We start from the raw sequence: 13,409 nt of genomic DNA on the forward strand, positions 1-13,409 counted from the left end.
GTTATTAGGGACCTGGGGACCCAAGTTGATAGCAATCTCTCCTTTGAAAACCACATTGCCAAAGTGGTTAGAAAGACCTTCTACATAGCCCACCTCATCACGAAGGGTTTCACATCTAGATCAAGAGAGGTAATTGTGCCCCTTTATTCATCCCTCATCAGGCCCATCATAGAATACAATGCCCCTTTTGGGATGTACCTTACCCGACACCTGTAGCAATTAGAAAGACCCCAAAAGTATCTCACCAAGAGGATCAAGGGTCTCAAACAGATGCCATATGCTGCTCGGTTAAAAAAACTCCAGCTCTACTCAGTTGCAATCTATGCCTGACATACAAAGCTATGTCAAATCCAGAATTAATGGACATGCTCCACCTCAGTAAATCTAAGGGACTTAAACCTAAGCACAGAAATAAATAGAACTTGCTGGAGGGACAGGTTCATAACCCAGAGGCTCTGGAATAGAATTCCAGTTCATGTGAGGCAGAGCACCTCACTGAATCGCTTCAAGAAGAATCTCGATAGGTGGATGGGGGATCGTAGGCTTGTCCCAGGGATTACTCCCATGTCACTATTAGACAGAGGCACAGTAAACTAAACCTTAAAAAGGGCACAGTATACTCAAATCAAGGGGTGGCGTAAGCCATACAGAATCGGGCTAGGCTTATAATTGCCCCAGGGCAGATAGCCTAGTATGAACCTATGAACCTAAGCACTGTCCAGGTTACTTTTTCCTATCTAAAAGTAAATAATCATAATATTCTGAATCATTATTAAACAGTTCTGAATGCTTGCAGTATACCAAAAGGATAGTTTATATACTAGCCTATAGAATGACACTTCTGATAAAAAAAATTAGGATTGTGTTTTATTGTTACTGTCTCTTTTTAATGATAAAAAACTATATCAGAACATTTTATTATGGAATGTTTGAATCTTAAAAGGGAATATTTTTCAGATGTTTGTTCAGATACTATTAGACATAACATTTAAGAAAAAAAATAGGGCCGAGTCTAATAGTACTTGATTAGAGAGCATCAACTATATAAGGGTAAATATAAAAGTTCTATTGTAGGACTGTCTACACTAGGATTACAGCTAAAATATAAAACTGAGGAATATAGTAATAGTACAAGACATAGTATATAAACAAAATAGAGATCAGAATAAGTAAATATGTATAAAGAATATAAATACTGTTGACAAGGCTGGGAGATTTGAATGGTAGTTAAGGTGTTCATCTTATAGGCACAAGGTGCAAGGTTTGATTCTCACATGGGGTAATTGGCTGGTCTTGAAATGGCCAACAAGGACAGTTAGCCCGGTATTAATTTATGAACTTACGATCCTATGAACTTTACATATAATAAATACAATAGAAAAAAATAGAAAATCATCTGACCTATAAATTCGTAAATGACATTGTTTTGTGGAATTCACTAAAGTCTTATGTGACGCCCCATCACTGGGCCAGTAATCAATTAGCCTCGATCCTCACCACTAGCAACAGTGGGGGACATGCATTGGGAGGATGACAGACACGCACAGTATTTCCAGATGCAGCTGTCTGCATCAAGTGCAATTTCCCTTAAAAGCACACAGAGACCACAGTCAGTCCGGGGCTGGTTTCGCCCTCTTTTTCCAGATCCCCAATAAGACTCCCAACTGGCACAGCTATAGAGTTGAGATCCCAGCTGAGTGGCCAAGCCAAGACCTCTAGCACCCTCTCTGTCCACCAAGTGCCTCGTGTCCCCTGCCCAAGTAGCTGACACACACTCTTTGAGGTTTGATTTACACACACACCCACACCTGGGAAAGGCTGGCACAGGTTTGCTAGCTATGCCCCCCTTTTGCCCAGACTATAAGGTAGTTATCACTGACACCAGCCACGTCCTTATCAGCTACTTTAAGGCCCTTAACAAAAGGTGTCCAGTTTTACTGTGTAATGTTACTATCAATATAAATGGTAATTTGGCCAAGAGCAAGGCTATTAGGAGTGGCCTACACAGTGTTACAAATAAATATGCAAGTACTCTCAGAACTTAAATACATCTCACAAAGATCAGCCACAATGAAAGGTTTAAATATATTTAATAATAAATATTAAAAGAACAAGAAAATACTCAGTATATATTGACAGTGGTATCAGAGTTCAAAATCACAGGAATTATTTAAAACATTACAAGACAGTCTCAAAGAAAGAAAAATGTCTAAACTATACACCCCTATATTCCTAACTATAGCTAAGAGAATTTCTGTATCCTAGTATAGTTACTTAGAGCGGCAAGATAGATGTGGTGAGTAGATCTTGATGTCGTCAGGTCAAAGACAAAACACAGAATGCAGTCTTTCACTAACAGACATCCCAAATTAATATCTCAAATATTACTGCTTGGATAGCTTGCAGAATGACATAATTTCTTGTCATCTGACTATTCGAGGTGAAACCCCCACTGATGCAGCTGCTAGCATTTAGCACCTACCTGCGAAAATACATTGACAATGCCTTTTCTTAGATTTAAGGCAGATCCTGGAAGTCATAAAGCAATAAAATACTTCCAAGACAATACAGAAAACTTCTAGTTCTAGACACTGCATCTGCTACTGCACTGAAACTGAAAGATAACATCCTTTTATTGCATGGCCATAAGGTAATTTAATTTCAGCTATTTTTTGAAGTTAACCTCTTGTGTTCCAGTTTCCCTTGTTAAAATATATACATCTAAACAGTTACAATAGTGCTGGTACATTTCTGTTCTAATCCAGGAGAGCATGCTGTGGTTGCATCTTGAAACAGCACTTTGTAAAATACCTCTTCAGTACACATCTGTACAAACCATCTTATATGATATACATTTCTAATACATTTGTAACAAGCATATAAATCATGTTGATGTTCACAAATGACATATTTACAAAATTCCAGACAGCTGGGCTGGCAGTATCTCGTTTCGTGACAGCTTACTTAAATGGAAGAACCACCATGTTGATTATTATATTCGCAAGGCTATAGAAAGTATTCTAAAAACTAAGCTGACATGGAAAAAGAAAGTTTTTTGCCAGTAGGGATTACTGGACATAGGAGTACAAAAAATAGACTGAAAATTGTTTGTACCCAAGTAAGGATAACATGATAAAGAGCCTGAAACCATAGCCTTGTTTGGCACAAAGAGTAATGAGTACGAGTTTTGGTCTTTGCTGAAAACAAGTATGGAATCAGACAAAAACTATGACTTGCCACTGGAACGGAAGGCATATACCACCAATTCCGCTTTATTCTGCGGTAGCAGGCAGAGGAAAAGGAATGACTACCCGAATGACTCTTACTATACAACAGTCCATGATCCTCAGCTGAAGGAAGCAGATGGAGATGCAGCTCAGGGAGTCTTTCAGGACATCCATTAGCATAACTACGGAGAGATCGATTGCTGTTTTTCGAGTATCTTGTTAGCTATGCAGGGATTGTTACAATGCTATATCTAGTGCTACATGCAACAGCAGCAACAGGTCCCAGGTGCTTCTTAGAGTATTGCAAATGCAATCCTGTCATGTGGACACAATGCACCACTGATATGGTAGGTGGCATTTTAGATGGTGGGTGCATACTGAGTAGTAGGTGCAATTGGGGGTGGGGGAGTTAAGGCAGTTGTGTGAAGGGAATATTGCCTGGGTCAAAGGAGGTCCTTGTTCTCTTAAATTCAGCATTGATTAGGTGAATTATTGAGTATATTTCCCCCATTCATGATGCAACTCACTAGATGTATCAAGGCACCAGAGCTTCCTAAGACGATCAATGGTGAAAAACTTTAAGCTATCAAGACTGGAAAAATTTTCTTTTATTCAACTATCTTACAGACACTCCTGAGAGGAGATATATACCTTATAATCTTTGCTGTAAGAGAATCAGCTGTCCTGAATCTCTTATCTCCACATATCATACAGTTTCACCAATACCAGAACCAGGGATTTGCGCCCTGCAGATTAAACAGTTTAACAACCTAACCCCTTTCAAATGGGACCTGGATGATTCGGTGGGTGCTCACAAATTCACCACTGGCCTGGCTATCCTCCACAAGTTATGCAAGGTTCAAGGGACAGGTACTATCAAACTATTAATAATCACAAGACTCAATTGCCAGTAGTTTTCTATGACTGTGCCTATAAAGGTCATTCCTGTATGATCTACCGTCACATACATACCAATCTGTATGCCATCTTGTTTTGTTATAACAGAACACTAGCTAGCCAACCTGAAAAGGAGCAGCTATGATCTCAGCTCTCTTCCAGAATCTTAATGCAAACAGAAACTAAGCAAAGCCTCAGCTGACTGAGGTGACCACACAGTGAAGATACCAGAGGCAGTCTCTCTAAAACAGGGGTCTCAAACTTAAACACAACATGAGAGCTTTGTGAGGACTACCAGTCTCCGCAGAGGGCAACAATCGCCAAAACAAAAAGAAAGACAGTTAATGCGGCTAGGAATGTAGTGTTGTAGCAGAATCGTGCTGCTTTAAGGGCTGTGAGTCTGAGATCCCAGGTCTAAAGGGTTAGGCTCCAATTCAGATGGAAGTTCTCAAAGCATTCTGCACCAAAGAGGTTTGAAACTGGGACAGATTTTCTGAACAGTTGAGGGTAACAAGCCCCTAAGTAACAGGAGAGTGCACTTTTTGCAGACGTTGAAAACTCTGGCCTCACTATCGGACAGAAAAATGTAGGTGGCTAGGATCTATGTGGATCAGACAGACTGTAAAGGAGCCAGCAATAGGATTACTATTAAATGTTCAACCCTATATGAGGGCTTGTAGGCGGCATCCAACTAAGGAGTTGGACACAGAGGCAGAGTACCTCTGAACTGCTTAGATAGCATCCTTACCACCACCAAAAATACATTTTGTTGAAGAAAAAATATATTCTACAAATAACTAGCTATATACATTGGGTTTATAAATCACTTGTGTGCACAAACAGGCAGACAGCTACAACCTAGTAAGTCTGAGGCATACACAAGCATTCCTGTGTGGTTAGTGGGCTGATTCAACACAGCCCTTTCAACCATGATCATAGCCAATAGCAAAACAAGTTATACAGTGATGAAAGGAGGTAATTCAGTCCAGGAACAGAGTAAAGACAACAGAAATTTTAAATACAGTGCAAACAAACACAAGATGTTAATCACTGCAATTAAATAAAGACACAGAAGAAAGCACAAGATTCATTAGAAAACTAATTAAACTGGACAGCTGCATGGTTGAATGGTAGGGCAAAGACAGTTAAGGAGAGGACAGTATCAGGAATAAGGCAAATGAACAATGGAGCACTACAGGAGGTGATCCTAGCTTCAGTAGTCTTCAGTGAGTATTCATTTCAGACACATCTGCGAGGAAAAAAAAAGAGCAACCTCTTTGCTGATGGTACAAAGGTTCAGTAGTGAAGGATGACAGGGGAGGGGGGAGTGTCTGCAAAGGATTCAAAAAGGAAGCAGATGAGCTTCAATGCAAACAACATTCTGCACAATGGCCACAACAGCCCTTGTGTGAAGTATCTAGAAGAACTGGAGTGGATGGCAAACAGCAGAAACAACCTGGGAGTGTTTCTTGTAAATGTGAACCTGCAGCTCCAAAAAAAATCTAGCAACATAGGTGGCACTATATCACGGAACATGCAGAGGCTGTGAAAATGTGTGCGCTGGTGACTGACAAAGTGTCTGGAATAATCAAAGTTAAAGAAAGTGTGTTCAGAAATGCAGCTGAGGTAGTCCCCCCCCCCCGACAGATGAGATTTAACTAAAAACAAGTACAATGAATTTGGAATTGCAATTAAACTCCAAAGTACTATAGACTTAGGTGCCATCAGTTACAGTGGTGGAGCAGACTACACTTCCCTCAATGTACTACCCTTTGCCAACATATAAAGTCGCTGACTACATGCCACTTTTAAAGGCACGTTGTGCAAAGTCTGTTTGGTGGCATTTGGTGAAAATGAGAGCTGGAGCACATTGCTGTTTTATTTCAGTAAATGTACTGGAAAAGTAGTTAACTTACTTTTCTTCTGAAGTTCACAGCAACACATAGAGGATTATATTAATGAATTCAATAAAATTAGACGTCTTCCAGTATATCAAACCAATGTCTTGCAGCATTGCGTGTGAACTCACCACAGATTATCAGTTTTAATTTGAGGAAAAAACTACTTGGGAATGAGTGTGTCTTTCCCTAGCTGCTCACTTTCTGCACACATACCATATCATGACTGAACTAGTCACCTGACCAGGCAGTGCTCCTGGGTTGCCCCTGTGTCCACTGGGCTCACCTGGTTAACAAATGTATAAAATAAGTAGCTTTACTTACTTTCAAGCAAGGTGGTCATGACTGTCAAAGCACTGGGGCTCCAGCAGTCAGATCACTTCACATTCATTCAGCCAGACAGCAATGAAAACATATGTAATGGCTGCACTCCTTGATCTGACCAGGGTTTTCAGTACTGTTGAGCACTTCAGCTTTAGATAAAACCCCTCCTCAATGGTGCTATGATAATGTTCAGGGCAGAAGTTGCTGCACTATGCACTAAAACTGCTTAATTTCTGTTAGCCAATAAAATAGTACTTGGTAACCAGACGTATATATTGCTTGACTTTTTTTGGACTGGAGCGGGTTGCTTGACTTGTGGCAGTTTACAGGATCAGCAATTCTCCAGTACATCTCAGATGTGGAATGAAACTGAATTACCTGGTGAAAAATCAAAGGAATACAGTAGTTTCCCATATTTTGAAGAAGGAAGCTGACTAAAGCTGTAACTTACTTTTTTTTTTTTTAACTTCTTGGTGATGTGAACCGTATTCTATTGTATTCCACAATGAATATCTCAAACTTATTAATATTTTTAACTAAGAAGGACGGTAAATAACACTGACTCAATGATGCATCAACTGAGAGTTTTGAAAGTATTAAGTATACATTTAACCAGTCAACAAAGGCAACTGATCAATCAATACATAAATATATCATTCTGTACTGAAACATGAGGAATTGGTATAGGTTCAGGAAAACCTGGTGGCACTAAATCACAGCACTTCTTCAGACACAGTGGAATGTCATTACACTCCCACTGAAACAACTGATTTATTTTTGACTTAGTGCCAGAAGAACAGAATGCCTCCAAGAGACTGGCAGAAGCCACACTTTCCTCAGTATCTGAATAAGAAACCTGAGAACAAAAAACAGAAGTTATTCTCCCTTCACATTCATTCTGGGGTTCAAAATCTCACACCTCTTCGGAAAATGAAGAATCCCATTTTCTCTTGCCAAAAACATCTTAACTAGACTGGTTAAGAGCCTGAACAAAATCCTAAGCAAAGCCCAATAAATAACTCCTGTCCAAAGTAACGGAGACATGACAAAACATGTCTGAGCAGTTATTTTTGGCAGGAATTTCTAAAGAAAGCAGACTCTCTTTTGCCAAGCAAAACATTATTAGCAACAGGCATTCCCATCTGGCTAGGCAGAGAGGTATTCCTGCTACTTCAACCAGAAACAACAAAAGTGGCTATCCTATGCCCACCAATGGCATTACAACAGCCGCACAGGACATGGCTAAACTCCCTACACCAGAGGGAACCAAGGAAAAAGATGAATGGTCCGAGGAATGAGAAATGATGACAGTAGAGGCATCCATCTGCAGCTGAGGCGCTTTAACAGACTGCTGTGGTGACAAAGACTGCCAATTAACTTTTTTTTTGACTTGAAGAAAGAACTAAGGAACAGGTAGGTCTTTCCATAGTAAAACTGAAAACAATGCCACATTCTCAGCACTACACACTGCACAGCAAGCTCTGAGCTAAAGCACAGGCTACATAACCTCAAAGCACCTTAACAGCCTTTACTTCTAACACAATGTCAAGTCTGTAAATAAAGATAAGTACTACAATTCAGGACTTTTGAAAGAAGCATATAGAGAGACTTTCACTTCAACTTTTTACTGCAGACTTTAGACCAGAACCACAGGCAAATGCTAAAGCTACATGTGACAGGTCTCATATGTATTTACCTTCTTGGGGGATAGAAAAGCAGAGCCTAGGTATGCCTACTAATTAAGAATTGCACCACTGAAGACTTGCACCACAGGGGAGATGCAGGGCCCCTCTTCTATTCTCTTTCCATAGACACATTTCAGGGGAAGGAAGACTGCAGATCACTGACCAGTCCATACAGGAATTTAGAAACCTTAAAGTTTACTCAATGGCAGGGGTTGAGTGGGGAGAAGGTATAGTCCTCATCCATCATACCCCACTCCAAGTGTACTTTGCTTGTTTTGCAAATACTCAAGTTTGGTGTCTTAATGTTCTTTTGCTCATGTGTAGGACTTGTGGTGACTTGTATTTGCTTGTTGTTAGTATATAGCTGTGTCTCTAAGACAAAAGTCTCCGGCAGAAAGGAAAGATTTGGTGTTTCTTTTACATTATGCAGTGAGCTTGGAGTAAGAATACTAAAATAAGGGGGTGTAGTTTCCACTTAGGTGATACAAGGTGTTTGCCCCTGCAAAAAAAATAAATAAAATAAAGTCAGTGTTTGCTCAAAAGTGCTTGTGCCTTAAGCAGTGTTCGTTCAGTTGTTTATGATCTTGCAGAAATAGCTTTTGAGTACTAACATACATTTGTTTTGTTATAGAGTAAGGAATCAATCAGATCCAGTAGATCTGTCATGGGGATAATGGCATTTGGGTCCTGAGAAGTGTCTTATGAATCTAAATTTGGGGAGTGCCACCATCTCCACATGATCTAGGGATAAACTCTTACACTGTCATTTTTATTTTTTTTATCCTTTGTAGACCAGGATAGCCTCACTAGGTTAAGCAGCCTCTTTTCAGGGGAGACTAAGGTGGTAGTTACACAACTAAGCGAAATTTTGTCAGGGTATCTGGGTGTTTACCCTACTCTTTTTGACTTTACATCCAGCAGAGCTATGACCAATTCAAGCAGATGGACCTTGTTTAATGTGTCATTCAAAGGATGGCAGACTCACAAGTTCATCACCCCCTAATGCTGCACTGCAGTATCAGCAATCCAATCACATGGAGTGGGAATAGAGCCTACAACTTTCTGGTCTCCCAGCAGCAAAGGCAAGTGCACTAGATGTTGCAATACACACTGCTATGGATGGATGACAGTGGCAGGAGCATGAACCAAAGGTTGAGCGGTAGACAAGCATTAAGCAGCCAAATAGGCAACACAACATGAGAGGTCTGAGTAAGGCCCACTACTGGTACCTGGTTCTGTTCCCTAAATGTGCATTCTCTCTCCCATGATTCACTCTTCCAGAGGTACTCAAAAGTTTGATTTACATTCAGTTTCAGAACTAGGAGACTTGACAAGGACCAGGCATACCTCCTTCCTCAATCCTGCACTAAGCCTTACTTGGCCTTGGGAAGCAAACTACCAGAGCATTTTTGGTCACACGTAGCCCTGATCCATGGCTAGTTGCCTCATGATGATGTTTCTGCACTCTTAGGATTAGTGGTAGTAAGCATCACCCACTCAACCATGGGTTGGAGTTATACCTACACACCAGAACCCTCCCCCCCAAAGCTGGGGGTCAAGAGTGAACCTCTTCCAGGACTATCAGAATCTGCTGAAGCAAGAAGAGTATAAACTCTCAAAAATTAAGGGTGAGCAGAAATCCTTCAGAGGTCAGAGGGTCATTTTAGAAACAACATTCTGTAAGACAGCTTGGCCATGAACACCTCATTATTGTTCCTTGTGTCAGCATTCCAGATGAAGGCTGGGATTACATGTGATGCCTGCTACTGTCAGCTGCCACCATCCGTTACTAGCAAAGGAGGTCAGGAGTTTCTTTCTCATACTGCAGGTGACTGTTCTGAACCGCTATAGTAGTCTATGGCAGTGCCTGATGCCATGTTTCACAGTGAAGAAACAGAGTCAGCACTATTGCAGGACTTGGCTAGTTATTTGGTAATCATACAAACACAACTAAAATGACTTGGGTTTTGGGTCTCAAGCATGTTAATGTTTTACTGGCATACACAGGATTCTGATCTAAACTGTGCAAGGAGAAGAAAAGAGCTGGCAGGCCTCTCAGGTGAGGCATGGTCAGAGTGAGACATCGCACTGCATGCCAGCACTGGACATTAATGCTTCTCAGTGCAGAAACAGCCAAGATAAAAGCTAAATTGTGACTGGTGGAAGGGATGAACCCGGGTGATGACTGACCCATTTAGGTCCCTGATGTGAAACCTACTGACCAGTAAAATGTCCCATATTTTGTCAATGCTAATGGTTTGGGTAATTAGGTAAGACCTTGAACAAGATCCATATAATTCCAATACCTGGACATCCTACAGTCAGGAATACTGTGACACAAACTCCCCTGCCATTTGATTTCTAATAAGCCATGCTGCTTCTCAGACAATTTTCAGTGACGAGCATCAAAGACCAGCTTAATGGGATAAATTCTTTAAAAAGCATCTATATTAATCAGGGTGTCCATGCACAAGAATTGTACAGGGCAGATAAATACTTTGAATCAGTTAAGTAGAAAGTGCATAAAAGGAAGTACTAGCAGCCAGGGAGGGGGCATTGTGAAGGGTTTGTGTGATCTTGGACAAACCATAAAATAACCATATGAGCTGGTTAGATGGATATGACGTATGGCATCACTATCACATCTTTACACAGACTTCAACGTTAACAAATCTGGACATGAAATTCAATGCCAGTAAAAGGTGATGTACTACTGCTATAAGAATTTCTTGCTAGCATGATGCATCCTGTATAAATAGGAAGGACAAAAATAAAAGTAGTTCCACTCGATTATTACAGTTGGTAAACATAGTTCATTCTTGAAATCACCTGCTGATTCTAATTTAATAGTTGCCAGCTTATACAGAAAATGTGAGATTTAAAAAATAATCATATATATAGTGCACATATGTATCTGCTGTTGAAAACACATCTTTCTCTAATGGCATGGTGATCTTTGACAAGTGTAACAAACAGCTACTGTTGTACCATTCCTCAGAATAACCTAACATGATTTGTAAGCAAGCTTTTGCATAATCACAAATACGTAAAATTGACACCAAAAGATCACTGGTATCACAGAATGAATTCAAGACTTTTCACAAAGCTTACCCTTTAGATTTAAACACAGACAAAAATGCTATTAATAGACCTAGCCCTGCACACACCTAATGACCATGGATACTAATGCAACTGCTGTAGTTCTCTGGATGGTAAGCACCACATTGATTCAAGGGAACACAAGTGGCATTGCATGTAGAATAATGTATTGCAAAACCAGCCGATTCCCTCTAAACTAGAATGAATAATGTGATAACTGGTTCCAAAGAGAAAACAGGCTGCCTGCTTTTTTGCTACAACATGAAGATCGCCTGCAGAAGAACACAGACAAAAAGCAATGTGACAGACCACCAGTTACTGACTACAAACAGAGCAAGGGCTATAACGGAGCTCAACAGACCTCCCCTAATTGCTGGTCCATAACAGCAAGTGATACGGTTATGTGAGCAAATAGAGTTGTCTGCTATTTGGTAAACACCTCAGCATCCCTCCCGACCCCCTCCCATACTGTAAGGCATTGCCTTACTTGGATATATAGACAGGTAGGTGGGACAAACAGCTACAAAGGCAGTCAACAGCTAGATCAAGCATTAATTCCATCAGTGAGGGAGAACTTCCAATGCCCATTGCACTCTCTACAACAATCTTTTTACATGGGGAATGGGGTGTACTAAAACCACACACACACACGATGGAATTTAAAAACAACAAAGGCAGACTGCATGGTTACTGTTTCCATACTACTGGAGGTCATCACGTCTCGAGAGCAGTCAGGGTGACGCAGCAGCTGTCAAACCATGCTTCCACTTTAATATCCTGATAGGAAGTCAGAAAAACTAAAAGGGTGCAATGTTCTACACTAAAATTGGAAGAGCATGCAGAGGCTAGCATGACACGGCAGACTGAAGTTCATAGAGGTTCTCACCTATTTAAAACTCTACCTTTATAGATAAACTAAGAAAACGAAGTGGAAACAGCTGGCTCAAGAGCCTGTAGAGATCAGACCCTGGAGTAAGCTAAAGGGAACATGAAGCAAAGCAAGAACGTCAAGAGAAGGATACTATGTGATCATAAAAAAGCAAACCACAGGGAAGCAGGCCAGCTCAAGTGAAAACCATACAAAAGTGCTTGAAGGATTTTTTTTAAACAGAAGGCACATTATTTATAAAAAGCTGGCAGCCTTTTAAGGCAGAATTTCTGTATCTTTGCAAAAGCTCAATAAAAGTACATCATGGAAAAAAAAAATCAAACCTTCTGACCTCATTGCTTCTGTTTTTCACTTAGTCATGGCTTCTACAACATACAGAATCTACAATCAGGCTCCAGGCCTAACATTTAACACACTTCAAGCAACAGTTACAATAAATAAACATTTAACTTTTTGAAAGATAGATATAACATGACCATGAAAAAATGATCTCCCTAAAAAGGAAGAATATATAAAAAGTGAAAAGATAAACTTAACTTACCCCTGGTATTCGATGTACTTGTAAATCATGCCTGCAATAAACATGGCCAAAAGAGCATAATACCAGGAAGAGATAAACATCAGGGCAAGACAAATGCTCATTCCTAGAAATGACAAGGCCCTTAAAAAAAAAAACAACAAAACAAACCCTGTATATAAAACTTGTATTCAACAAATGTTACAGAATCAGAAGAGGAAAGGCTTAAAATAAGAGTGAAAGCTCAAAGCAAAGACACTTTTATTCTCTGTACTAAGCATTTCATACTGTTTGTGATAAGCACATACTTAAAAAAAAATTATTCGGCTTAAATAGTCCAAGCCAGCAACTATCCAAGTGTCATGCTACTTTTACTGGTCAGTGGGCAGAAACTACCTGCATTAGCACTCAGTTTCACTGGTGGATGAAAACAAAAACATGGCTAATAGAATAATCACCCACTGTGTTAAAAAGAATGGATCCATGAAGTTATGCATTAGACACTAGAAAGTCAGTATGTCATTTTGCTTCATGTTTTGATATATGTAAGATGGAAAACAAAGCAAAAAAAAAAAAGGTTTGCATCAGAGGCCTACAACTGTGGATGTAGCTTAAAGAGCCAATGCTAATTCAAGAAAAGAGCTCCAAAGTATATCAGCTGCTGTTTGCATAGACAGTGCTGGAGTGGAGTCTTGTGAGAAAACAAAGTGTAATGCAGAGTAAATCAAATGCACACAATTCCACTCTGATGCAAACACCAAACGGTAAATCCAACAATGAAAATTAAAAAAAACTCTCCCCATGAGAGCTCAAAAAGTCTGTCTTTAGTTTCATCAGATAAAAAAGCAAACTGGTCCCTCAAAGTATACCTTG

At 40.0% G+C, this 13,409-nt stretch overlaps 1 protein-coding gene across 4 annotated transcripts in view; it reads right to left on the bottom strand.

The window, feature by feature from the left end:
• LOC122810396 (solute carrier family 12 member 4-like) overlaps positions 1-13,409 on the bottom strand; it is a 2,349,234-nt gene that overhangs the window by 736,560 nt on the left and 1,599,265 nt on the right. For all 4 annotated transcript variants that reach the window (XM_044081998.1, XM_044081999.1, XM_044082001.1 and 1 more), the window contains exon 15: positions 12,561-12,680. In XM_044081998.1, the coding sequence (XP_043937933.1) occupies positions 12,561-12,680 (120 nt within the window). The remainder of the gene's footprint in view (positions 1-12,560; positions 12,681-13,409) is intronic.

Source organism: Protopterus annectens, chromosome 8.part1 (genome assembly GCF_019279795.1).
Source record: "Protopterus annectens isolate FY-2018-M chromosome 8.part1, PAN1.0, whole genome shotgun sequence".
Lineage (NCBI taxonomy): Eukaryota > Metazoa > Chordata > Ceratodontiformes > Protopteridae > Protopterus > Protopterus annectens.